The sequence below is a fragment of the Tenrec ecaudatus genome, chromosome 8 (genome assembly GCF_050624435.1).
Source record: "Tenrec ecaudatus isolate mTenEca1 chromosome 8, mTenEca1.hap1, whole genome shotgun sequence".
Classification (NCBI taxonomy): Eukaryota; Metazoa; Chordata; class Mammalia; order Afrosoricida; family Tenrecidae; genus Tenrec; species Tenrec ecaudatus.
Window position 1 is genome coordinate 111,024,820 of NC_134537.1, and position 26,064 is coordinate 111,050,883.

Consider the following 26,064-nt stretch of genomic DNA (forward strand, 5'->3'; position numbering starts at 1 on the left):
AGAGTAGAAAGCCTCATTTTTCGTCCAGGGAGTGACTGGTGGGTTTGAATTGCTGACCTCGTGGTTAGCAGCTGTAAGTGTATTCCACTATGTTGATTTGATGGCACCTAATAACAGCAACAGAAAAATTACATGTACCGTATGTACCCGAGTATAAGCCGACCCGAGTATCAGCCGAGGCACCTAATTTTACCACAAAAACTGCAGTAAAAACGTGCTGAAAAACTCAGTTTATACACAAGTATATACGGTGTATGTATATTATATAAGGGGGTACCCCCCCAAATACTGAAAAAAGCTTTGCTGGGCGGAGCTCATTTTCCCCTTTAGATGAGCATCTAGCAACTTGCTGAGTTAGTGCACCCAGTGGTGTCGCTTGGGAGGGTTCTCTCTGGTCACAGTGAATTTTTTCATAAAAGCAGTTTCACTAGAACCTCGTTTTCTTGTGATGGTCGATTTAAAAGAACAGGGTGTGGTTATGAAATTTTGTTTCCTGCTCGGGAAAAATGCCACAGAAACTGTTAAACACAGTTACAAGGACAGCGCTATGGGAAAAACTCCGGGGTACGAATGGTTTTCTCATTTAAAAAAAGGCGAAATATCGAATGATGACAAACCTCCTCTGATGTCTGTCAACTTCCCTAACGCAGGGAAATGCTGACTCGTCGTGCATTTGGAGTTCATTCCACCTGGTCAATCAAGCTTTCTATTAGAGGTTCTGAAAAGATGTGTAACAGTGTGACAAAAAGGCCTGATTGGTGGCGGGCAGGGGACTGGTTTTGTCACCACAACAATGCACGTATGTGGTGATGAGGTTGTTTTGTACAGAAAATTTAAGAACATAGCTTTGGGAGGGGTGGGGGAATTCCAGGGTTATTGGGTACCCCCTCATGTGTGTATGTTTATGATTACATACTTGTTATATGTGCTGATAAACATCTAAATGAACAAATATTCAGAAAGGAGGCTATTGCTATTGTTGTTAAGTGCCATAAAGTCAAATCCAACCCACAGAGAACGAACCCACAGCAGAACGAAACACTGCCAGGTCCTGTGCCATCCTCACAATTGTTTCTATACAGGGGCCCATTGTTACAGCCACTGTGTAACCTCCTGAGGGCTCTTCTTCTTCAATGCCACCTATTTTAGCAAACATGATGTCCTTTTGGACACATACATTGTAGATGCACATACATAGCAATACGCACGAGAAGTACAGAACCACTCACAATCCTGAAGGACACAATCTGCAAGTCTTTCAAAGAATACTGCACCCCTGCTGCCAAAACAGTAAGTGAAATGTGTGGGCGGCAAACGCACACAGTAAGTAAGCTGCGGCTCTGTCCTACACAAGACATACAAGCTTCCAGGCAGACGGTCCAGAAAAGGCACGAAACGGTTGAAATGTTTCCAGGAGAAAATGCCAGTGTAAAATTATTTCGGAATCCAGTTGCAACAGAAAACAATTTAAATACCAAATACAACATGAAGGATTGCGAAGGCCCTCATTTCAAGGAGGAAATCGGGGGTGGGTGTGGAGAAGGGGGCGCTGTGGTTGGTCAATAGAGCCATCTGCCTGGGTACAGACAGGGCTCATTACAAGGATAACAGGAAATCCTCAAATGCAAGAAGGGCTTCAAAAACCTTGTGAGAAAGAGAAGCAGAAGATAGCAGAATTTTTAAGCGAACTTTTTAAAGCCCCCCTCAGACGTGAGAGAAATCACTTAAAAATGTACTCGTTAAAAAAAAAATGTACTCGTTGAGATGTAAATCTGAATAGCCACTGATTTACTTTTATGAGAAATCAGAAAAGTACATGCTTTATGATACATATCGCTTGTATTTATGGAGTACCAAATCTGAAATAAAATGTTAACTTTTACCTAAGTTCCTTAAACAATGAATGTCTCTTTATTTGGAAAACTGATGTGGTGGAAAGCCTATTCTCTATTGGAATGAAGTTTGCACAGCCCAGAGAAACACAGGAGGCAGACTAAGCAAAGCAATCTGCAATGTGGGAAAGGGGAGTGTGCAGGGTTGGCGAAGTGGGAAGAGTGAATGATGCATCCAAGAATAACCATCAACTGCTTAAGTAGAGAACTTTTATAGTTTCAGAGATATTATTTTATCTGTAGACTAGTAGTCATCATGTGCTACTAAGCCTTCATATTGTATGTATTTAACACTAATATTGTGCTGGTAAAACAGGTAGGTGTTTCTAAGGTTGTAAGAGTGACATGCAGCCCTTAAGATGACTGACTCAGTCTCTGGGTGGCCTGTGGGAGGCAGTGACTTAATAACAACAGTGAGAATTATCTTGCATCTTACAGTGCCTGTAGGTTTAGAGAGCACTTTCCACGAGCAATGTCTCATTGAGTCATTGCAATCAACCTGTGAAGAAGGTCTTAGTATCCATATTTTTCGAATGAGAAGACTGAAGATTACCAAGGTCAAGCTACTTGCAACATGTTACTGGGTAACTGAGTAGAAAGGTAAAAACTAGATCCCAGATGTTCACATCTTAAATTCAAGTCTTTGTATCACATCACAGATGCCTGCGTGATCTTGCTAGACACAAGAGTCATTGTCTTGGTTAGTTAAAAGTGGTAGAGGAATATTAGGGAATAGCCATTTAAGTGAAGATTACTGGAGAACACTCTTCTTAAAGTAGAAATAGCTTTATTTTTAGCAAAAAAGCCTCTATTGTAGATGAAGTACCACAAAACTCTATACTACAAAGCTATTATTTGGGGGCAAGGGTATTGTACACATGCAGCCATCAGGCCCGCGACAGCATCACTGTGATGAATATAACCAATAGTTTGTCACTCTGATGGAGAAATATGTACCAGTCTCACAATTTCATTAAAATATCCAGTCATGGCGTAAGTCTAGTATGTGGATAAACATGCAGACTCATGGTTAACATATATGTGGCTTAGTCTCTTCATTGAGAGTGAGATAAATATGATTTGATATAGTAACTGATAATAGATCATATGGTTTACAAATTACATTAGGTGAAAATATTTTGTAGACCAGAGTTTCTCAGGGAGGAGTCCCATCTTATCAATTCCCAGCTGAGCACCACTGTGTGTCCTGAATGTTTGTACTGAGGTGAGGGGTTACGTATGTGAAAGCGTGGCAACAGAGCAGGAAAAGGTCAAGATGCTGCCAAAGAAAAAGTTTCCGTAAATAACAGGACATAGTAATTAACTGACAGCTAAGAGTTTTAGAAATGATACACTGAATAAATGAAGGATTTTAATCAAGCCATTCAAACAAGCCACACACACAATGAAGTAAAAATACGTGATCCACACACAGCACCTCGCTCATCTGCATTTTTCAATAGACAGACGATGCGAACCGCAGAATCTCTAACAAACAGGCCATCTGACGGCCTGTTTCCTCGCACTTCACTAACTTACCTTCAACTACAAAAAGCGAGGCGGTGAGGATTTGAGAATGAGCAGAACAGTATGAAAAGGAGATAATAAAATAAGCGCTCATTCTTTCGGCTACGTGGAGCCGAGCAGGGCCAAGGACAGCGGCGTAGTAACTTTGCCCAGTGGACTAGCGGCTTCCTGCTCAGGAGACGGCTGGATCGCACCGCCTACTTAGCTGGGGGCAGCAGCGCGGGGGGACACGGGACAGGACACGCATGTTACACCACTACTTAGTCACAAAAGAGAACCACTTGCGACTCCATTGCCCTCCCACTGGTTACCAAATGACAGCGAGAACAGGAACATTTTCAACACTCTGCCAAGCAGAAGAACTGAGATTAGAAAATTAAAATTTTACATATTAATTTTTACTTTATCCTCTAAGATCACTATGAAGATTATAAAAGGAAAAGACGACCTTGCTCGAACTTTTCTACATCCACAGTGCATGGGCTATGTGAAGTAAACACCTAAGACTGATTCAAATTCTACTGTTCTTAGCAGGCTTTATCAAATCCTCACTGAAGCTTCACCAAAAAGGAAAGAAAGACCGTGACAAGAAGTGCTGAAAATTAATCCCTAAGTGGTACATGCATGCGTGTGTAGCATGTTAACAGTAAATATTTCAGTAAATTCTTAGAAGGATCGTTTCAGTAGAAATATTTGTTGTACAGTGAAATTGAGAATCTTACAGAAAGGGAGGTCAAAAAAAACTTGGACAATTTTAATAATTAATCATTCATTTTTGAAAGAACTTTTAATATATTGCAGCTTGAAAAAAAAATTCACTGCCATCGAGTCCAGGCTGACTCAGGGCAGGGGGAACTGCCGTTATGGGTTTCCGGACTACAGCCATGTATGGGAGTGGAAAACCCTGTTTTCCTCTCGCAGAGCAGCTGGTGCTTTAAACCACCGGCCCTGTCAACTTGTAACTACTATGCTACCAAACCTCTTGAAAAAGACTCGATTATTAATATAGTCACTAAGTCTGATGACAATTAAAGTATATCACACTCGGAAGTATACTTTGTTTTCATGTTTGTCCAACTCAAAGCAATATTATTTTTTCTCTTTTAGAAAAGTATTCCTGCTCAAATTTGTCCTCCCCTGAAATCCTGCTCTTTAAAAAGGGGCTGGGGCAGATCAGGATATTCTCATTATAAAGGCCATGGGAATAGATAGTACGAGCAGAGACTCACGATATCCGGGCGAACAGCTTCACGTTTATTTACAGTTTGTCTGTCTTTTGCAAATCTAGAAACTGTCTCCAATAGTGAAACCAAATGTGAGCACGCCTGGCATGTACAATGAGGCACCTGGGGGTTTTCACAGTTAAGTAACGATCACGTTGATGAGCAGTGATTCCTGAAGCCGATGGCTGACATACTGCTCTGAAATAATGACTCTGAACTTTCCCTGTCTTTATAAAACCATGTATCTTGATAGCTTCCTCACACAGCTTTAAGATGTAGGCGATAAACCCAAGAAATCCCAATTTCTATACTTTATTAAAACTTCTTGGCTTTTATAATTTCTAAAAATCTACTTGATATCTATTAAGATTCATTCTGTCAACGAATATTAACTGAATACCCATTACCTACCTATTACTGTGCTAGACACCATGAAGAGACTAAAAAGCTAAAAAAAATGGATTCTTGGCCAAAAGCTAAATGGAAGGCAAGATAAAACCCTCAACAAAGGATTAAAATGATGATAAACAACACTGCTGGCTAGACATCTACTCACTGCACATGTAGTTTGAGGGGGTACCCCCCCAAAAAACCTGGAAAAAATCTTTCATAGTACGCCTCTTTTCCCTCTGCTAGGCGAGCATCCAGAAACTCGTTCTGAGTTAGTGCACCCAGTGGCGTTGCCAGGAAAGGTTCTCTCTGGTCACAGTTAATTTTTTCCTAAAAGCAGTTTTGCTTACACCTCAGTTTTTGTAATGGATGATTTAAGAGAAGAGTGTGTGACTGTGAGATTTTGTTTCCTGCTTGGGAAAAATGCTGCAGAAACTGTCGTGACGTTGACCACAGCTTACAAGGACAGCGCTATGAGAAAAACTCCAGTGCAAGAGTAGTTTTCTCGTTTCAAAAAAGATGAAAGATTGATTGATGACAAACCTAGTTCTGGATGTCCGCCAAGTTCCCGGATGAAAATGTTGACAAAATTCATGCACTTGTGCTTGAAGATCAACAATGGACCACTGAAGAGATAGGGAAGTTATCTAGACTATCCTGGAGCTCAGGTTCAGCGAATTTTAAGGGAAGATTTGGGAACGAGAAGGGTATCTGCGCCTGGCTCTGACAGACCAGGAAAAAGAGCATCAAGTGGAAAGATGCCGTGCTTTGAAAGAACAGCTCCGAAGCGACCCAGACTTTGGTTCCCAGGGCCATTAGGGGTGACGAGACCTTCTTACCACCCTGAAAGCAAACATCAATCACGCCACTGGAAGATGCCTTCCTCACCTTACGCCCCCAAATTAGTGAAGTGAAATCAAAGATCAAGACAATGCTCATTTGTTTTGGGATGTGAGGGGGCTAGAGAAGTTCTCAAAAGACAGCGTCACACTGTGTGACAAAAAAGGCAGATGGGGGACTGGTTTTGCCACCATGACAATACACCTGCTCATGCAGCCATCTCAGTGGGCCAGTTTGGAGAAAAAACAGCATGCTTCTCTTGCCCCATGCACCTTACTCCTCTGACTTCACGCTGTGCAACCTTTTTTTTTTTTTGTTTCCACGAATGCAGGAGGGCATGAAAGGACAGCAACAAAGTGGAAGGGGTAAAGAAAAAAAAAAAACATCATGGGAGGTGCTGTTAGCCATCCAAACAGATGAGTCTGAAAAATGTTTCCAAGAATGGAATGACAAATATAAAGTATAATGGAGAGTACTTCAAACGTAATAAAGTTGTTTTGTAAAAAAAAAAAAAATTAAACACATAGCAAGGAAACAAAAATTCCAGGTTTTCTGGGTCCTCCTTCGTATACATTTAGTACAGTAGTAATGTCAGTGAGGTCTCCTATAACCTTAGCATGCTCACCCCATAGGATGCGGCATTATGAAGAGGTATCAAACCACCTTTGTCTTGGGCGTTCACATCGGCTCCGTGCTCGAGGAGGTACTCAGCTACTTCCAGGTTATTATAGCCTGCTATTAGAGTGAGACAAGGCAAAAGGTCAGCTTAGAAGAAAGAGAGCAAGAAAGGAATACATATAATTTAATAAATAAGTAAATGGACGAATCAATGAACTGCAAAAATTTAAAGTTGGAATACATTTTGCTGCAAAAGTGTAGTAGTGTCCATAATGAAGAGTTTCTACATAAAGAAATCACTTGCCTACAGATGGGCTTTGGGTGCCAACTCCACACTCCTCCCCATTCACAATGACATGATTTTTTGCTCTTTGATGCCTGATACCTGATCCCATAGACACCTCGTGATCACGCAGGCTGGTGTGCTTCTTCCATGTGGGCTTTGTTGCTTCTCAGCTAGATGGCCCCTTGTTTACCTTCAAGCCTTTAAGACCCCATACACTATATATTTTGATAACTGGCCACCATCAGCTTTCTTCACCACGTTTGCTTATGCACCCGGTTGTGGGGAGGGATGAGCCAGTCAGGGTGTAGTGTAGCAGCGATGAAACATACAACTTTCGTCTAGTTCCTAAATGCTTCCTCCCCAACCCCACTATCATGATCCCAATTCTACCTTACAAATCCGTCTAGACCAGAGGATGTACACTGGTACAGATAGGAACTGGAAACACAGGGAATCCAGGGCGGATGATCCCTTTAGGACCAGTGGTGGGAGTGGCAATACCAGGAGGGTAGAGTGAGGGTGGGGTGGAAAGGGAAAACGGATTACAGAGATCTACATAGAACCTCCTCCCTGGGGGACGGACAACAGAAAAGTGGGTGGAGGAAGACACTGGACAGTGTAAGACATGACATAATAATAATAATTTATAAATTATCAAGGGTTCCTGAGGGAGGGGACAGTGGGGAGGGAGGGAGCAAAATGAGGAGCTGATGCCAGGGGCTTAAGTGGAGAGCAAATGTTTTGAGAATGATGAGGGCAAGGAATGTACAAATGTGCTTTACACAATTTAAAAGTTGTATGTGCCCCCCTCCAAAATGATTTAAAAGAAATCACATACAATTTTGCCAAATGTACTTTACTGTTGGGATTCAAGGAGAGAGAGAGAGAGAGAGAGAGAGAGAGAGAGAGAGAGAGAGAGAGAGAGAGAGAGAGAGAGACAGACAGACAGACAGACAGACAGACAGAGACACAGACTTGGAAGTCCTGCGATGCTTACCTGCCAGGTGCAGAGGGGTTGAGTTTCTGCCCTGCGTATCTCTACAGTTGATATTCTCGGGGGTACAAAGTTTCTGCACTCTTGCCAGGCAGCCCTTCTTGGCAGCATCTAGCAAGGCTGCGTCCCCTCGCAGTAAGTCTTGAATATCTGTGTCTCCTTCTTTTACTAGATCTAAAGGCGTATTTCCATCTCTGTTCTTTTTGGTTGGATCTGCTCCATGCTACAAAGAAGAAAGATAAAATGGGGCTTATATTTTCTGTAGTACATGGCTTAAGCCTCTTTTGGTTTTATTGCCTTGTTTCATTCTGATTCATTCTACCTATGCTTACCCAAAGAAAGACAGACACCTATTCTTTAACATTTTGAAAATTCCTACTTAGGAATTCTTTACGTAGTAAGCGACTCGGACAAGTGCGGTTACCGACCGTGCAACCAAAGCGCCCAGACCCACGGTGATGGCGAAGTTGGCGGATGCTCACTGCCTTTACTTTTTATGTAATGTACCGCACCGTGCCTTTGGAAAACGCTTTTCCTTTGAAGAATGGTCCGTCCTGTGTTAGCTCAGATCGTTACATACAGGTGTTCACAGGGTATATCAAAACAGAGAAGGCGAGACACCGAGAAAGAGAGAAGTAGCACACACTGCTTGGATAATTACTTCACTGTTAAAGCAAAAAGTAAGGTAAGGGGAAAAGCTTGGCACGGTTTTTAATATTTTCACTTAAATATTATCATCCTCATAAAATCAAGTGCAAATAGATTACAAAGAACTTGATTTAATATTTTAATCACCTATACTTATGAAATAAAGATAGTTTTGTTTTATCAACTGCCATCGAGCTGATTCCCACTCACAATGATCTTAGAGGACAGAGTAATCTGTATGGGAGCATAAAGCCTCATCTTGCGATTGTGGAATAAGTAGGTTAGAATTACTGCCTTTATGGTTAGCAGCCCAATGGTTAACTGTGCTGCACAGTTACAATTTTTTATTATGGGTCTGACAAAGAATCCTGTTGGCACACTATGGAAATTAGGACTAAACCAATAACCTGAGACCTATTTCTTACTAACCATTGGCTCTAAAAATAGATGTCAAATATGGTGTTACTCTCAAGACTCAGAACGTATTTAACACAATCAATCAATAGAAAAATGAATACAAATTTATTAATACTTGACCAGAAAAGAGAGAAAACTTGATAACTACATTCCTGATCATTTTTTAACCCATTAACTTAAAAAAGAACCCAGAATATATAATTTCATACAAACACCAGTTTTTACTAATATATATTGCTCGATGTAACTTTGTTGAGAGACTATGTTCCCAAACTTTTGGCCTACCCCTTTGCAAGAAAATAAAAATCAATCAGCGTTCCCCTGGCAATTAAAACCTTTGGCGATAGTATCTTCCATAATCTAGGTATCTGCTTTTGCAGCCTCTGAGAAGTTCCAGTGCCCCACTGAGGCCATTTCGCCCACTTTGGGAAAGAGTGGGTTAACAAAATCCTTAATTTTACTGAAAGTCTGATATTTAGCTAAGTTCCTATATGACTAATGTCTAAAACTGAGGCATCAGTAAGTTAATAATAATAAATAAAAAGGCAATGGGAAAAATCACATTTTATTTTAAAACTTCTTTTTTGCTTGTATAATTTTTTTTCCTCCTGATATTAATACTGAGTTTGAGAAGTAAGGCAAACTACTTCAACTCCTTCCAAAACCTACCTTGAAGTTTGATCTTCTCAGAAAGGCACTTCAGGCTTTACTCAAAGGCCCGTTTACTATCATGGCAACAACTTAAACATCCCCCCATAGGGGAGAATGGAAGTCCTTTCTACAACAGTTTAACAGGTTAACATGTACTGTGATTTCGTGTGAAGTTATAACCAACAACTAAAACTGATTACTTTGCATTTTATAATTAAAAAAATTACATACTTTTAAAAGGAGCTTGCATATTTCATATTTTCCTTTAGCCGCAGCTTCATGTAGAGGGGTGAACTTCCATAAGTCCGCTACATTGACAGACGCGCCGTGCCTTACTAAAAGCTCCGCTACCTCATAGTGTCCATATGAACAGGCGTTATGCAGAGGGACCAAGCCACTGAGCAAAGGAAAGTATTTCAAAATCATATAACACTGCTTTCATGTTAAAACAACTTTAAAATTCGTCTTCAGTAAAAATTCTTTTTTTAGTAATACAATTCTTCTGTGGCACTGAATCTACTGAACACTCAACTTGTAAAAGAAATAATTCCCTTTGGGTTTTTAAAGATATTAGTCATTCATTTCCAAATAAGGATTACTAATTAGTTTCTTAGGGATGAAAAGTGGATCCCACAGATATCCTTCCTAGGTTACAACACATATAGAATGTACTCAAAGAATAAAGTACCATCACAATACAGGGCTTTTCCCTGATAATACGAGGGGTACCCCCCAAAACCTCAATGCTCCCCAACGCTATATATTTACCTCTTTTTGGTTGTTAACAAAACGACCTTATCACCTTCAAAGTACTCTCCATTACACTTAGTACATTTGTCAAATTGTGATTCCACTCTGTTTGTATGATTGACAGCACCTGCCTCATTTTTTCCTTCACCTCTTCCACTTAGTCAAATTGCTGCCTTTCATGTCCCTCTCTTCTTGAAAACAGTAAGGTCAGGTGAGGAAAGTGCATGGGGCAAGAGAGGCATGCTGTTTTGCCAAAAACTGGTGCATGGAGATGGCTACACGAGCAGGTGCATTGTCATGGTGGAAAAACCAGTCCCCAGTCTGCTACAAACCAGGCCTTTTTTGTCATGCTATCTTTCAGAATCTTTACATCCGTGGTTCTCAACCTGTGGATCACGGCCCCTTTGGCAGCTGAATGATCCTTTCACAGGGTCGCCTAATTCAGAACAGAAACAAATTACAGTTGAGAAGTAGCAACGGAAATAATGTATGGTTGGGGGTACCACCACATGAGGAAGTGTATGAAAGGGCCCCAGCATGAGGAAGGCTGAGAACCACTGCTCTAAATAGAAAGCTTGATTGCCAGTCTGACCTGGTGGAATGAACCCCACGGGCTCAGTCGATAAGATGATAGCCATCCAGAACTAGCTTTGCCATGCAGACATTTCACCTTTCTGGAAATGAGAAAAGCACTTATGCACTTTCCCCGTAGCGCTGTCCTTGTACGCTGTGTTAAAGATCACAACGCTTTCTGTGGCACTTTTCCCAAGCAGGACACAGAATCTCACAGTTGCACCCTGTTCTCTTAAATCCGCCATCACAGAAAAAAACAAGGTTCAAGTGAAACCATTTTTACAAAACAATTCACTGTGACCAGAGAGAACCTTCCCACTGGTTGCACTGACTCAGAGAGTTGCTGGGTGCTCAACTAGGGGAATGCATATTATGAAAGTGCTGCTCTGCCCATCCCAATTCCAGGTTTGGGGTTTTTTTTTGTACACCCCCCCCCTCATATAAGTATCAACAGTATCAAGTGATTAGATTAATAATCAACCAAAATATGATTTCATCAATTCTCAATTTTCTTCCATCGGATTTGGGTTTTCCTTTTTCTTATTTTTAAAATCACTTTATTGGGGGTTCTTACAGCTCTTATGGTTTTTTTCTAATTAATGTACTCAATAAGAAAAACAGAGATATCAATTCTAAACTCTTGTCAGGTAAGAAACACTCTAGCTATCTCAACTGATGAGATTACTCTATGTTCTAGTTGAAAGGCAGTTGGCATTACAAAGGATCAAAAAGATGCATCTATGTACAAGGGGATTATCAAAAGGAGGTAATTTATGCTATACTTCAGACATGTCAAAAATAAGATCAAATTTCCTTTTATTTGCAGGATTAAGAAACTCAATGCCTCTGTGTCTGTCCTTATTCATAGCACCCTGCATAGGCTTTGCAACACTGTAAATCTTTCTGGGATCAGATAGCCTCATCTTTCTCCCTTGAAGCGGCTGATGGGTTTGAACTGCCGACTTAGCAGTTAGCAATTCAATGCTTACCTGACAGTGCCACCAGGGTTTTAAAAAATGCCCCCAAATGCCCCCCCCCCCCCACAAAATGTTTCGGGGAAAAAAGTTTTGGAAAAGAAATGTTCTGATGCTAAAAATGCTAAGTGCCAAAATAGGCAATAGGAAGTAAATGTCCTTATGCAATACTTTATTCATACCTATGTGTCTGTCTCTGGCGAACTGTAACGTAAGTTGAATGGCTTTAATTCAACAGTAGTTTGTCATGTAATGGTATAGAAAGTTTCTGGTTTACTTATATTTTGAGACAATATGAATTTAACTCAAAATTTAAATATACAGAATATTAGTTCAGCTAAGATTCTTTTCTCAGATATTAAAATAGTTTCAACAGTCCCTTTAAGTGTTGTCTCAATAAAATCACATAATTAAAAACATGGATATAAAATGTAAGAATTATTAAAAATAATGTTTGTATCATACTCATGATTTGGGGTTAGATGGCTTTTGAAAATATATCTACCTTATCTACTTGAGTAACCGCCGAGACACCTAATTTTACCACAAAAACTGCATTAAAATATGCTGAACAACTCAGCTTGTACTTGAGTATATGTAGTTTTTTAATAGGAAAAAAAGAGGATGCCATGAACTATAAAGATACATTCGAATAATACTATAAAATATTCATAAAAGCATGAAGAGAGTGAGAAGTACTAAGCACTGACATACAAAGCCATTCAGCATCAACTGTTACGGTTAGCTGCCTGAGTCCATGTTGGCGAGGCCCTGGCTGGAAGTTTCAGAAATATATTGCTACACCTGCCCTCTGACTTTGACCGCCAGCCTGTCAGCTAGCCATCATCAGGCACTCAGCCATTCGCACTGCCCGGTGACTCCTCAAGATTTGCAAGGTACTTAAACTGGATGGAACAAACAAGATGCAAATCAGATGGAACAGAATGACACTGTCATTTGTGGAGTGAAAAAAAAAAAAAGCCCTACTGCCCTCACAACCGGAATCCACAGTTACACGCACCCGACAAACCCTGGAATTACAAACAAAATTTTAATACAGCAATTCATCTCTGGAGTCAGGCTGTTAGGTAATTTTCACTTTCAATATTGTTTCAAGTTTCTACAGTGCTGCATTTTTTTAGTACGTTATTTTTTTAAATGGGGAGAAGGATCTAAGACGTCAAAACTATTTTAAAAGAAAATAAGAAAAATATGACAAGAAGAAATGCCAAAGAACTGTGTTTTAACACATACCCTTTGTCTTTGGCGTGGACATCGGCCCCATGGTGCAGAAGGTACTCCACAACGGACACCCGGTTGTAGCCAGCAGCAAAGTGCAAGGGTGTAGAATGCCGGCCCTCCAAGTCTCTGCAGTTCACATTTTGAGGGCTGCAAAGTTGCTTTGATAGCACGCACACACAAAAAGCATGAATATTTATTCAGATTTTACAATAAAAATATTACAGCATCTGGATAAATTAATGCTCTAATGAATATTTATTTTAAAAGATTAGCTAACATAAATGATATTTAAAAATCAGTACTATGCTTGGCTTAGCAGTGATGACAAATATTTTTCCTGTTTAATCTTTTTTTGAAAAAAAAAAAAAAACAACAACAACAAAAAAACCCCAAAACATTTCTAAGCCAACATCCTAATCATATCGAAAAATTCCTGAGCATTTTCAAGGTAAAAGATGCTTCCCTTTTTTCTAATGAAGGCCTCTGTCGGCCTTGATACTGCTTGTCCCAGAACATCTGTTTGTACTGTCTACCATTTCCTCAGTCATCTTTTGTTCCAAAGAGACTGCAGCCCCAACCCACTGCTTTCCTGTCATTGGACTGAGCAAGCAGGAAGGCTCTATGAAACAGATTTTAAGTATTTGGCCCACTTACCTTGCCCTTTGCTCCACTGCAGCAAAGCAACCAACAGTAACTGATTTGTTGGGGAAATTTGTCTAGCCCTACAAGTCAAATTGATTCTAACCACACCCTAGTTTGGGGTATTTCCTCCTAATGTTTGCTCCCCTTACGAACTTTCAATTTTCTGCCCCTTGTTTCCCTCTGATTGGACCCTTCCCGCACCATTAGAATCAAGCGCAACTACGTTTGCCAACAAAGTCACAACAAAGAATAAGAGGCTGCGTGCTTCACTGCTGGTGATAGGTGGATTGTTTAACAATAAGAATAACATTAAAATAACTAGCATTATAATATAAAATGTCATGTTCCTTAGTGAAAAAAATATCTCTCTTTGAAGCTGCTCACAGTTCTATTCTAGAGATGTCCTGTCCTTTCTCCTAAGGAGCTGCTGGTGGTCTGGAACTGCTGACTGTGTGAACAGTAGGCCAACATGTACCCATTACAACACCAGGGAAATTACATTTGATCAAATAAGATACTACATTTTAACCTAACAAGAGCTACAATTATCATCTCTACAATCACTATGTCTGCTAACAGGTTATTCACATCCCCCAATTATGGACCAAGGGAACTCACTGGAGGCGTCATGCATGTATAAACCCTGCAAATGGACTCTGGGCCTCCACTGTCGCCCAGAGCCTTCTGCCCAGCAAGTGGTCACATGTTAAGCTTGCTACCATTCCCTCCTTTGGATGGCTTGCGCCATCATTTTACGTCTAAGCTGAACAAGCTGGTTAGTAAAGGCTTTCAATGGTGCTGCCTAGCCACTCATCGCACTGACTTACCTTCACAGTTTCCAAGTCTCCAGCTTTAGACGCCTCTAAGAGTCGATAGTCAACATCTGAAGTGCGTATAGGTGTACTTTCTGTATTGGGGGGGAAATGAGGGGAGGTGGGGTTAGTACTAGTTCGTGAGGAATCTTAATTAAAAAGGGAAACCTGTTGATTGGGAAGAGATTAAGGGATGAAAAAATTTTGAGATCTAATACAAGTTTTTACCCAAATCTTTTAAAGATAACAATATATTACTTCAATCCATACCCATCTCTCATCTTAACCAAATTTAAATACACTCTAAGACATAAGTCCTTTTCCATCCCTACTACTTGATCCTCCACATTTTCTGGTTAAAAATTTTGGCAAGGGAGAACGAGAACACCTACCAACAACATCTCGGTGCTACATTGATTGTATGGTGTTTGAACAAAGATTTGCCACAGATTTCTTATGCAAAAGCTAAGGCATTTACTCAACTTTCAATACTTCATGTTTAAATTCTTTTCTTTTGGGTATCAAATTCCTCATATGTAAAATAAAATTACTACTTCTGAAAATGAAGTGTTCTTTTTAAAAAATTAGTTTACTTATTTTCAATGATTTCACCAATTCACCTATCATATATTGCAATAGTTCAAGCACATTCGAAAGCGTTGTGCAACTATCTCCCCACGATGAATTCTGGGACACTTTTTCTTCCATGTACTCATTGTTAGCTCCCATTTCCTGCTAGCTTCTCCTCTCACGGCCCGCTGAATCTACTAATCCAGTTGTCTGTATGGTTTATTTTTTAAAATGATTAAAAGTCTACTAGTTCTTTTTGGTACAGTGACTCTGTATTCTTTCCGCCCTCTTTGGATGCTTCCTGTATCATTCAATATTGTGCTCATAGAATCCTTCAATATTGCAACTTGAGGCTTGACTTTTTCCTTCCGCCCTTTCAGTTTCAGATCAGGTGAGTGTGTTCTCCCTTTGGTATTCTAAGTCTGGTCACTCTCATAACTGACTCTGCCTTCTTGGCTGCCCTTGGAATGCTCTGTTCGACTCCTTTATTTCATCACTTCTTCCATTTACCTCAGCTACTATACAATTACAAACAATTTTCAGAGTCTCAAAAGTCTTATGATAATTAGTGAGAAACAAAATCAAGGGAAAAATCCCTTGTAAATAGAGCTATTTGTTTAATTCACATTTATTCAATGACTTCAGGGAAATTTTAATGTCTATGTAATTGAGAGGTATGATATAAATTCTAAGATAGTATATAATTAAATCAGGCTGTTAAGCCTAGAAGTATGAGGCTAACCACTGGGGCATTTTGATTAATTCACCATAAACAAACCAAAAATCCCACTTCACATTGGCCCAAACAAAACACGTTTTTAAAGGAAACCATTTATATCATTCAAAGTATGTTCAAGGACTTTACGCATGGCTTTTATAATGCACTTACATACACACACTCATGTGACACAAAAGGTTCGAGGCTCAAGAGATCTGGATTTCTTACTTGAGTTTGGGTACCTGTGGCTTTGGGCTAATCACTCGGGGTTTTTTTTTAACCTGTAAAGTGAGTCTTTCAGAGTTTAGACTGAAATATCTTATGATCGGAGACACCAAGTGAAGCTATGAAAACGTTGTAGATTTCAGAAGAAACACTAGAGAGCGCCTCATCCAGAGTGTATTTTGCTTTCACAGGAAGGCTTGGGAACTCCTGATCTGTGCTACCCAATCAGTCACAGCAGCCACCTGGCACACACTCCTTTCACCCCACTCCAGGGTGTTTCCTCTGGGTGGTTCGGAAGTCTTCTCTTTTCTTGTTTGTTACTCCTTTTATCTTTCATAAGATAAAACGTGATGCAGGCCACTCCCAGGGAAACTGCCCACACAGCACACCAGGGCTGTGATCTGAGTAAGGGGGCTGCATTGCACCCAGAGCCTCTTGTGCCTCATCAGCTCACCATATCATAGGGAATGGGTGCTATCATTACATCACTGCCAAACCACTGAGAATAATGGACCAGCCTTGGAGACACATATTTGGGGGGTGGGAGAGAGGCACACACAAGTCAACCCATAACATTTCATCCCTTGTCCACCCCCCACAAAATTCACACCCTTGCTATATGCAAAACACATTTTAGTCATCATTCCATCCCCAAGGTCTTATTTAAATAAACCTCAATTCCAAGTTGGCACATATTTTGTGGGACACAATTCAATCCATGACAGACATGAAAAAAATTCAGACACAGAACAAATTCCTAAGAACTACTTAAACCCATGACATAAAGTGTGCCTGTGACTATCAGTAGAAATAAAACAAAAAGCACAAAATACAAATGTGCTAGTTTGGCTCACCACTTAGAATCTGCTGCACTGCTTCATTTCCCATCTGTGCGGCTGTAAAGCCTTGGAGGGAGATGACGGAGGGATCGGAGCCGTAACTCAGCAGGAGGCGGCAAGTCTGTAGGTGACCTGCTAAGGCGGCTCGATGCAAGGCAGTCTGACCAAGCGTGTCCAGTGCATTCATCTGAAAAACCATTTGGGAGGCACATGGCGTTGAGTACCTACTTTTGTTCCTTAGCAAATACATTCTTATGAGAAATGTCAATTGTTAAAAGCCATATTACTCAACAATATTAACGAAAGTACCCAATCGACCTTGATGATTATGAAAACATGGTTTCAAAATTACTGCTCCTAAATATACATTTTGCCAAGTTATTCCTTGACTCAAACTTGTGACATTTGAGGGTCTTGAATTTAAGGCTGCAATGTAATTTACTTTTATGTCACCTGTCTGCCGGTTTTCATTTTTCAGTTCAATCTGCTTGGTCTGCGATGCGACAGCCTTATTAGCACCCCACTTCACAGAGGCGCCGCGTCTCTAGCATGTCACTGCAAAGGCAATATCTGCCTTTGGTCAAGATAACCTTCATGATCGAATTAAACATAAAGTTTCTCAGCAAATCCAACACCAACTAGTTTTACCTCCAACAGAACAATTCAACACCAAACAAAGTACAGATGTAACGTGGGGCATTAAAAAACACACGCTGTGGAAGAAGAGGTTCTCACTATAAACAGATGTGGTAAAACTAAGTGCAATAGAGAAACAACAGATCCACTTGTGTCATCTCTAACTCCCTCTGTGGCACTTGCTAAAGCAGTGAAACAATGGGCAAGGTCACCTCTCACTGGTATGATTTAAATTAATGTTTCTTATTTCGCCTACTCTCTCAGAGAGGAGACACTGCCTAGGTAGGTAGTCTCCTAGGGAAGGGGTGCAACAAACATTTCCTAGGCACCTACTAACATCAGGCTCTGAGCTGTATCTGAATGCTAAGATCCTTAAGAACAAGAATCATAACTTAATCTACGTGTAACTCTGCCCTCTATGCCCAACTCCAAAGAAGCAACAATGTCTAGGACATAACTGGAGCTTCACAAATGTCTTCTGAACAAAACACGTACAAGTGATTATTATCATCTTTGTGATTTCTATAAGGCATCTACTCATTCTACAGGTTGTACTGTACCTGCACTGCAGTATTTCAGGAAACCAAATTCCCTTAAAGAACGGGAAAATCAGTGTAACCTCGAATACTGTGCTTCAACAAATGCATGCTCTTTACACTAAAAAATGACATTCTATCTCTTACCTTAAATGCTAAAAAATAGCACAGCAATAAGAGAGTATCTACAGCTTGCTTATCAGACAACAAAACTGAAACACTACAAGGCAACAGAAGTACTTGTCCAGTGGGACAGACAAAATAACAAAAAAACAGAACAATTTAGTGATATTTAGGAAAACAATGGGTAATAGATGGGGAAACTAAAGTGACGTTCAGTAATGCTTTTTGTGAGAAATAATTATTCCTCATGATAAAGTATACCCCACATATTATCTCCACCCAAGGAAGTTTCGGACATTTATTTAAAAATCTTTGCCAGCAGACATCTCCTTCAAGCTGGGACCAGAAATGTGGCATGAATAATCTCAACCTACCCATGATTAGCTTAGCAAGGAAAATGACATTATGAGCACGGGTTCAGATCCAACCTGAAGCACGCGGTCTCCTATATGTTAACAAAACAGGCTTCGACAGAAAGTACTGACCAATGACCATGAGGCCAATATGCTGTATCAGTGGGGAATTTAACCAAATGTTGTGGATAAATTCAACCAAAATCCATTCAACCAACTCATAGAGACCTTTATTTAGGGAACCTAAAATTATGATTTAAAAATGTCACAATAATTCTGGAAACTAGCAAGTCAACTATAGGAGATGGCTGAGGGGATGGCCTCTGAGATAGTTAAGGTTTAAACACATGTGGGATTAATTGAAGGGCAGAGAGCTAAATGGCTCGGTGAGCCTCACCTTTCTATTTCTCGAGTCTCTTGCTTTCTGATGGTAGGGCCAGGGTGCAGCTACCTTAGCCAGTTCCCTGCTTCAGCTGGCAAGGCTCACTTGCTGTGAGACATCCTTGAGGAGAAGCCATATGGACGTTCCCCAATGCAGCCCTGGGTGCTGGAGCAGCCGTGTGGAGACCCCCTGTCAGTGCTAAGATCATGCTCAATGATTCGGCTTTTCTCCTTCAGTCGACATCATTGCATGTGTTTTGTGAGACTGCGGAGAACTTTGTAGATTGATGTCGGAAATATGTTGGACTTAAGGGTTTAGACAGCACTGGGATGGGATGCTTTCTTAATTCACACTTAGCCTTTATATAAAACTCTCTCTTATACATATACATTTCTGTGGATTTGTTTCCCTAGTTTACTCAGATTAACACAGCCTCTTTGAATATTCTAGTCAGTGCCAACAGCCTAATCTCACACAGCTAAACTGCAGGCTGGGCCCATCTCGCTCTCCTAAACCTAAAGCTACCGTGGTCCAGATCGTTTATTTGGCAATTAATCTTAAACTGTTCTGTGATAAATTCTATACCTAGGTGTGGACTGTTAATTCACTGTTCCCGCACTTTAACTGTGAACATGTTTACGGTGTTTCAATCCAAAACCAGATTTTAAATAACTTGAAAACTAAACACAGCCTCTGTATTATTTTATCGGGAGTAACAGCATATTTGTTTTGCCCAAGCAAGAATATTTTGAAAGTTAGAGGGAACAAGAAAATATAGCAGGTATTAATAAGCCTACAAGAGAGGAACAAAAGCCAGGGATCGGAAACATTCCGCCGTCCAGGTGGATAGAGACTATAATCTGGCGAAGAGGTGACAGACATATTTCAAGCATGAGAGAAACATTATTGTAATATCATTTCTCTTTACAAAAGTTCTAAAAGGCTAATTTTGTTAAAAACTGCTAAATGATACAACCAACGACTACACATATATCTTCAGTCTACATTACTATAAATGGTTTTGGAAGAGAAAACAGTGTTCCTACAAAGTATCGGCCTGATGCTGATTTTACTCATGTCACCTGACTACTTTAAAACTTTCTAAGGCTTTCCACACATCACAAGACCAAGCTTAAACTCTCTCTAATTGGGTCTACCATGATCATGTGCCTACCTATCTCTTTAAATTCTCACTATTCTCTTTTTCTGCATCTATTTGGACACACTAGTCATAAAAATTCTGCTTAAAATATATACTTTGCTTTCTTGAGTTTGAGTTATTTAAAATATATCCTTCGCGGTTTCCTATGTCTATACATCTAATTCCAGAAGGTTCAAATGTCTCCAGTCATTCCCTTACTACAACCACTAAGAAAATGATTCTCTCCTCTAAATTTCAATAGCAGTCTACATACGTTTCTGAAATCTATTACTTTCAAAGAAGTATAACAGTTATCATTTACATGTTAGACAAAATTACTGTTAGATTTTAAACTACTTAAAAAGGATCTCAATCATATTCAAACTACATATATATACCCCCCTTAGCAATAAATAGAATGCCTCGTAGAAATGGGCCTTTAAAGCTAGTTGGTATACAAATGACTCACCAGAGCAAGAGATTAGTAAATTTTGATGATAAAGAATACAATTTCACCATATTATTCTATATATTGGTTAAACATTAGAGAATACTAAGGTATTATCTATGTAGGCCAAATTCAAGTATTCCTTTGTCTCAAAATATGAAGAAAAAGAATAAATAAATGCAGTGTTTATAGAACTGCTTAATACTGAAAAACAACCAACTCATTTTATCTGTAATAAAAGTATAATTTATCTTTCTATAATCTAAGTTTTACTAAAGTATACTTATAAATCATTATCTTCAGAGGGATAGCTGAAGCGTCCCCTCTGAGAAAGAGAGAAAATAACCACAAATTGGATTCTTACACAGTAAATGACATTTTACAAGGTTTTTAATCTTTTAATGTATTGAAGACTCACTTCATAGTATACAATATTCATCTGAGTAATTTAAAATTTAAAATGGAATTTAAAAGAGAAATAAAACTAAGTTTACTAGCAGAATTTGAGTATATTATAATTTTGTTTTTGTGCTGTTAACCCCATAGGGAAGAGCACAATTGTTAGGACTTCCTGGGCTTAATCTTCTCAATTGCGTCATATGCATGCAAAAGCTGGATAATGAATGAGGAAGTTCTAAGAAAAGTTAATGCCTCCAGAGTATGGGTTGATGAAGAATAATGAATATACCATAGATTTTCAGAAGAATGAACAATTCTTGTCTTGAAAGACAAGACTGGTGTGTTGACAACATGTCCAAAGAATGTGAGACAAAGTCTTGATCTCTTTGCCTCTAAGGAGCATTCTACTTCTTTCAAGACAAGAGTTGTTCATTCTTCTGAAAATCGATGATATATTCATTGTTCTTCACCAAGCCATACTCTGCTGCCGCAGTTCTGCTTCACCAACGAGACTGACACAGTAGCTGCAACAACGGGCTCAAGCAATGGCTGTAAGGATGATACAAAACCAGGCAATGTGTCATTCTGTTGTGCATACAGTAGCTGGGAATAAAAACCGACTCGATGGGACCCAATAATAAAAAAAACCCCACACATCTTTATGGAACAGATCACTAATTCATCCTCTTGCAGACTGGCTGGTTAGATTGACCTTTTTGTTCACAGCCAAGTACTTAACCTGTGCACAACAAGTGCTTTTTATTATCACTATTGTTTATATATATAAACTACTTATATTTACATTATTTATATAAATTCACATGGAATTTTAGGGAAATAAGTTCACTAAAGAGGTATCCTATGTATGTATAAATTATACATATATGCATATGTACATATGTAAGATATTGACAGTATATACGAAACATTCTATATATATAAGAATGAATAAATGAAGTTATACATGAAAACTTATATAAAATACAGCAGTTGTGTGTGGGTGTGAAGTCACTATGTCGTCAAACATATACCCTTATCTGAACATTAACTCCCTGATGAGTTAATAGCTAATTAGACTAGATGGTGCCAAGTCAATAGCTAGCCGTGCTAAGCAAATTAAATTCACATGTTCTTTCTCATCCTTAAGACTTGGAGACAGTTGTATGTGTTACAGTTCTAAGCCAAGAACACAGAAAGCACGAGCTGAAAAGGCATTATTTAGGCCAAAGACAAGGACAACTGGCGTGGGCATAAAGAAGAACAGACAGAGCGAAGAACACATCCTGGCGAAAGAAAGAAGCCACGAAAGCTTAGAAAGAGAGCAGGAGCCTGTGAGATGCAGACAGAGAATGGCAGTCAAGGTATGAGACCATTTCCAAGTTCCTCGTTCTAGTCTCTGTGATCTCTTCTTGCAGATGAATACACTTCTCACAGATGAGTTATGTGGGATAGTAATAACTATACAAATATCCATTTCAGTTGTTCTGTTACTCACAACCGAAATATTTCTAACACATTACTCCTCCAGAACTGTATTTTGAGGTATCAATGCACAGATCTAATTTGAACAGTAAAAGATACTTTGGATCTACAATATCTTTACATGACTTTTATTTTAACTCCTTTGGGCTAAAAGAATCTACTCATCAATTCACTTCTAAAATAGCATTAATAAAATCCTTATAATGAGCAAAACTTTCTCCAAAGTAAGCGGACTCAAGAATACTTTTATATGTGAGAAATAAGCTAATGAAAGCCAATTCCTACTGACATAATTTCTTCTTACACATAATTTACCTGTTAAAAGTAAGACATACAAACAATCAAACGCTGTTTCTTCATATTCCACTCAGTTAACAAGAGCTCACTAATGAGGAAAGAACCAAGTTTTGTGTATAATAGTAATAAAAAGCACTTTTGAAGTAAACTTTTAGTTTTTCAGAATGAATAATACCATATGTAGTGGGGCTACTTAAAAATGATAGACAATGTGGTGAACACAGAAAGCTAGAGGAGGCTAATACTAATAAATAACAACACTGCAACATGAAGGGTAGAATCTTCATGCCTCTCCTATTTAGGTTTTGTAGCAATCTCACAAAGGAGGAAGCTGGCAGATATGATTTCCGTTTTCCAGGTACAGAGGCTTATTGCTAGTAAACGTGGCCTTCTCAAATGAGTTAGCTTACAGTCCATTCCCTATAATTCTCCATTTCTGTCTACCACCTTCCGTCTAGTCTACAGCTCCACATCCATCCATCTCCGTCCTGCTCTGTTGCACCACATCAACAGCTCTGTTGGGGTTGACAATGGGATGCACTGGAGAACATGCCGGGTAGTAGGGGAACAAGTAGGCATGCGTTAGCTAGCTCCTTCTGTCAACGGCTACAGCTACTATCAGATGGCCTCCATCCAGCTAACCTTGCTCACTAACTCCGGCTTTCCTCCTCATTCCAAGGATGGTAATATCTTCCCAAGTGCTGCTAGTCTAAGGTGATACCTCAATTCTCTGTTGATTTCCTTACACCTTACCCACAACTTTGTAAGTATTTCGAGATTAAACGTTTCTCAAACTACCTGATTAGGGTGTTGTTTTCTGCTAACCCCTGATGTGCTTGACTTCTAGCTCTAGAAGGCACCCTTCAAAGGCTACCAAAGCCCTCACACGGAAACTCCCAATTCCCATGTGAATTACATGCCAACGAAACGGTTACAGAATTGTCTCATTGACGAGTCTCATCCATCCTGATTTGTCTTTATATCATGGATTACATGTACTTTTGCAAAATCACAATGTGTTTAGTTGACCCCCTTTTAGACCTATGTTCCCTTCCTACTGTTAAGAAGGAGCCCTGGTGGCCTAGTGGGTCAGCAATCCGAGCCCACCAGCTGCTCCATGGGAGAAAAATGAGGTTTTCTGCTCCCACAAAGATTTGCAGGCTTGGAAACTCAAAAGGGCAGTTCCATTACGTCCGATAAGGTTGCCTTGCGTTGGAATCAGCTCCGCAGTGAGCGATACTTTGTCAAGTAGATGCTGACTCACAGACGTTCCTCCGCAGTTTGTCGGAAGCGGTCTGGTGGTCTGCTCCTGTGGATGCCCTGGTGAGTTCAAAATGGTGATCTTTGGGTGAGCAGTTGAGCACTCACCACTGTGGCCACCAAAGCTCTTCCTAGCAGTGTTCTAGGAACATGAGTAATCTTCAAAGGTTCTTTCCTTAACCCTAACTCACCTCTGAATGCTTTCCCTACCAAGGAGCCCACGAATGTCCACACTTTAGGACACTGCAGAGGATGGCTATCCAATAGATCATTCTAGTTCTAAACTCTGTCACACTCGAGAGCGTATATGTAGCTGCTAGTTTTCTCACTATGTTCCTTCATCACATGTGCAAAAGTCACTATCGAAGTGGAAAGGGAAAAACTCTACCATTCTTACCTCCCGTTAATGACATTGCCATTTTCTTTTCTTTCTTTTTTTAAATTCATTTTGTTAGGGGCTCATATAACTCTTTACAATCCATACATACATCATTTGTGTCCAGTACATTCGTATATATGTTGCTATCATCATTCTCAAAACACCTACTTTCTACTTGAGCCCTTGGTATCAGCTCATTTTGCCCTCCCTCCCTGCTCCCCTCCCTCTCGATAATTTATAAATACTGTATATACTCGTGTATAACCCAAAAACTGGGGTTCGGTTTATACACGGGTCAGTAACCCAGCGAGGTGTAACATCTTGCGGGTGATTGCCATTTCTCCGCCGTTCATTCAAAGCCCTGCTGGCACTGCAGGGCTTTGAATGTTTGTTTACTCACATCTAATCAATCAGAGCCGTCCTATGATGTGTATCTTTGAATAAGCCTTTTAAAGACTGTGTGCTAAGGATGTGGCATGAATGGATGTCATCTGGTCAAGCCCGACTAACAAAAGGAGGAAATCTCATGAAGCCTGACATAGAGTTAATAGCAAAGTGGGTTCGAGATGCATGGGAAGACATTCCAGAAGACATGGCGCAACGTGCCTCCCAGAAATGTATTATTAGTAATGCTATGGATGGCAGTGAAGACTGCGCTTTGTATGAAAATGACAGCAGTGATGGTGATGATGGCGATCTCAGTGAGGACAGCATCTATGATGACCTCACACCAGCTGAAATTCTGTATTGGGATACGGATGATGATGAGGAATCCAGTTTTGGAGGATTTTTAACACTTTACATTTTAGCTTGGTTGCTGATTGAGCTCAGGGAATAGTACTCTTGAGGTATCATTGTTGATACCTTATTGTTTTTGTTGAACCTATTTTCCACTTACTGTGCTGGTTTACTAATGTTAAATGATTTGTCCTTTTATTTATGTTTTTTAATTTAAAATAAATATTTAAATACATTACCCCACTGATGTCTCAATTTTTAGTAATTTTGTTTTCATTTGTTTTGATTATTGAAAATCACCAATCGCTTCTGCATTTTCCACCCTAGGCTTATACTCGAGTCAATCAGTTTTTCTGGTTTCCCAGGTAATAATTAGATACCTCGGCTTATACTTGGGTGGGCTTATATTAGGGTATATATAGTAATTATTATTTGACGTTGCCATTTTCTATGTCCATTCTAACACCCACTTCATTTCTAAGTAATGTCGTTATTCCTCAGTAAGGGGCATTCATCCTTCTTTTTCTTATTACTAACACTGCTAAATTGGTTCCTCATTAGTTTTAAGAACTATATTAACTTCTAATTAAGTATGTCCTGGAGTACCTAGCACACAGTCTTGATTATTTGGTATCTCAATATTTATTAAATTGGTGGATCAAAAAATGTATAACAGGATGATCTATATCTTACCAAAAATTAGATAACTGAAAGGAAATATATATTATATAAGTGTTTGAAACTACAAATGTGGGGTGGGGTGGGGTAGGGAAGTACTTATACGCAATAGAAAGCAAATTATTTTTTGTATGCCAGGCACTATACCGATTATTTTCACACATTGGCTCATATGATTTAAAATTTCAAAACAAACCAATCCAATCCTGTAGGAGCGATATATACATAAATATATTTTCACCTATCACCATCAGGTCAAAGAAATTAGTTCAAAGCTATAAAGTAGAGGATTCTATACTGAAAAGCATGATTGTCTAATATAAATATAAATCATGTTTAGCACAAAATGCAGTTTGGGGTGGTTTTTTTCCTAGTTAACTA

The 26,064-nt window shown here is 39.5% G+C and overlaps 1 protein-coding gene across 2 annotated transcripts in view; it reads right to left on the reverse strand.

Moving 5' to 3' along the window:
- Nucleotides 1–26,064, reverse strand: part of TNKS (tankyrase) — a 206,762-nt gene that overhangs the window by 37,393 nt on the left and 143,305 nt on the right. For both annotated transcript variants that reach the window (XM_075556739.1, XM_075556737.1), the window contains exons 12-17: nt 16,847–17,018; nt 14,495–14,574; nt 13,038–13,183; nt 9,718–9,883; nt 7,774–7,993; nt 6,498–6,607 (exon numbers count right to left, since the gene is read on the reverse strand). In XM_075556739.1, the coding sequence (XP_075412854.1) occupies nt 6,498–6,607; nt 7,774–7,993; nt 9,718–9,883; nt 13,038–13,183; nt 14,495–14,574; nt 16,847–17,018 (894 nt within the window). The remainder of the gene's footprint in view (nt 1–6,497; nt 6,608–7,773; nt 7,994–9,717; nt 9,884–13,037; nt 13,184–14,494; nt 14,575–16,846; nt 17,019–26,064) is intronic.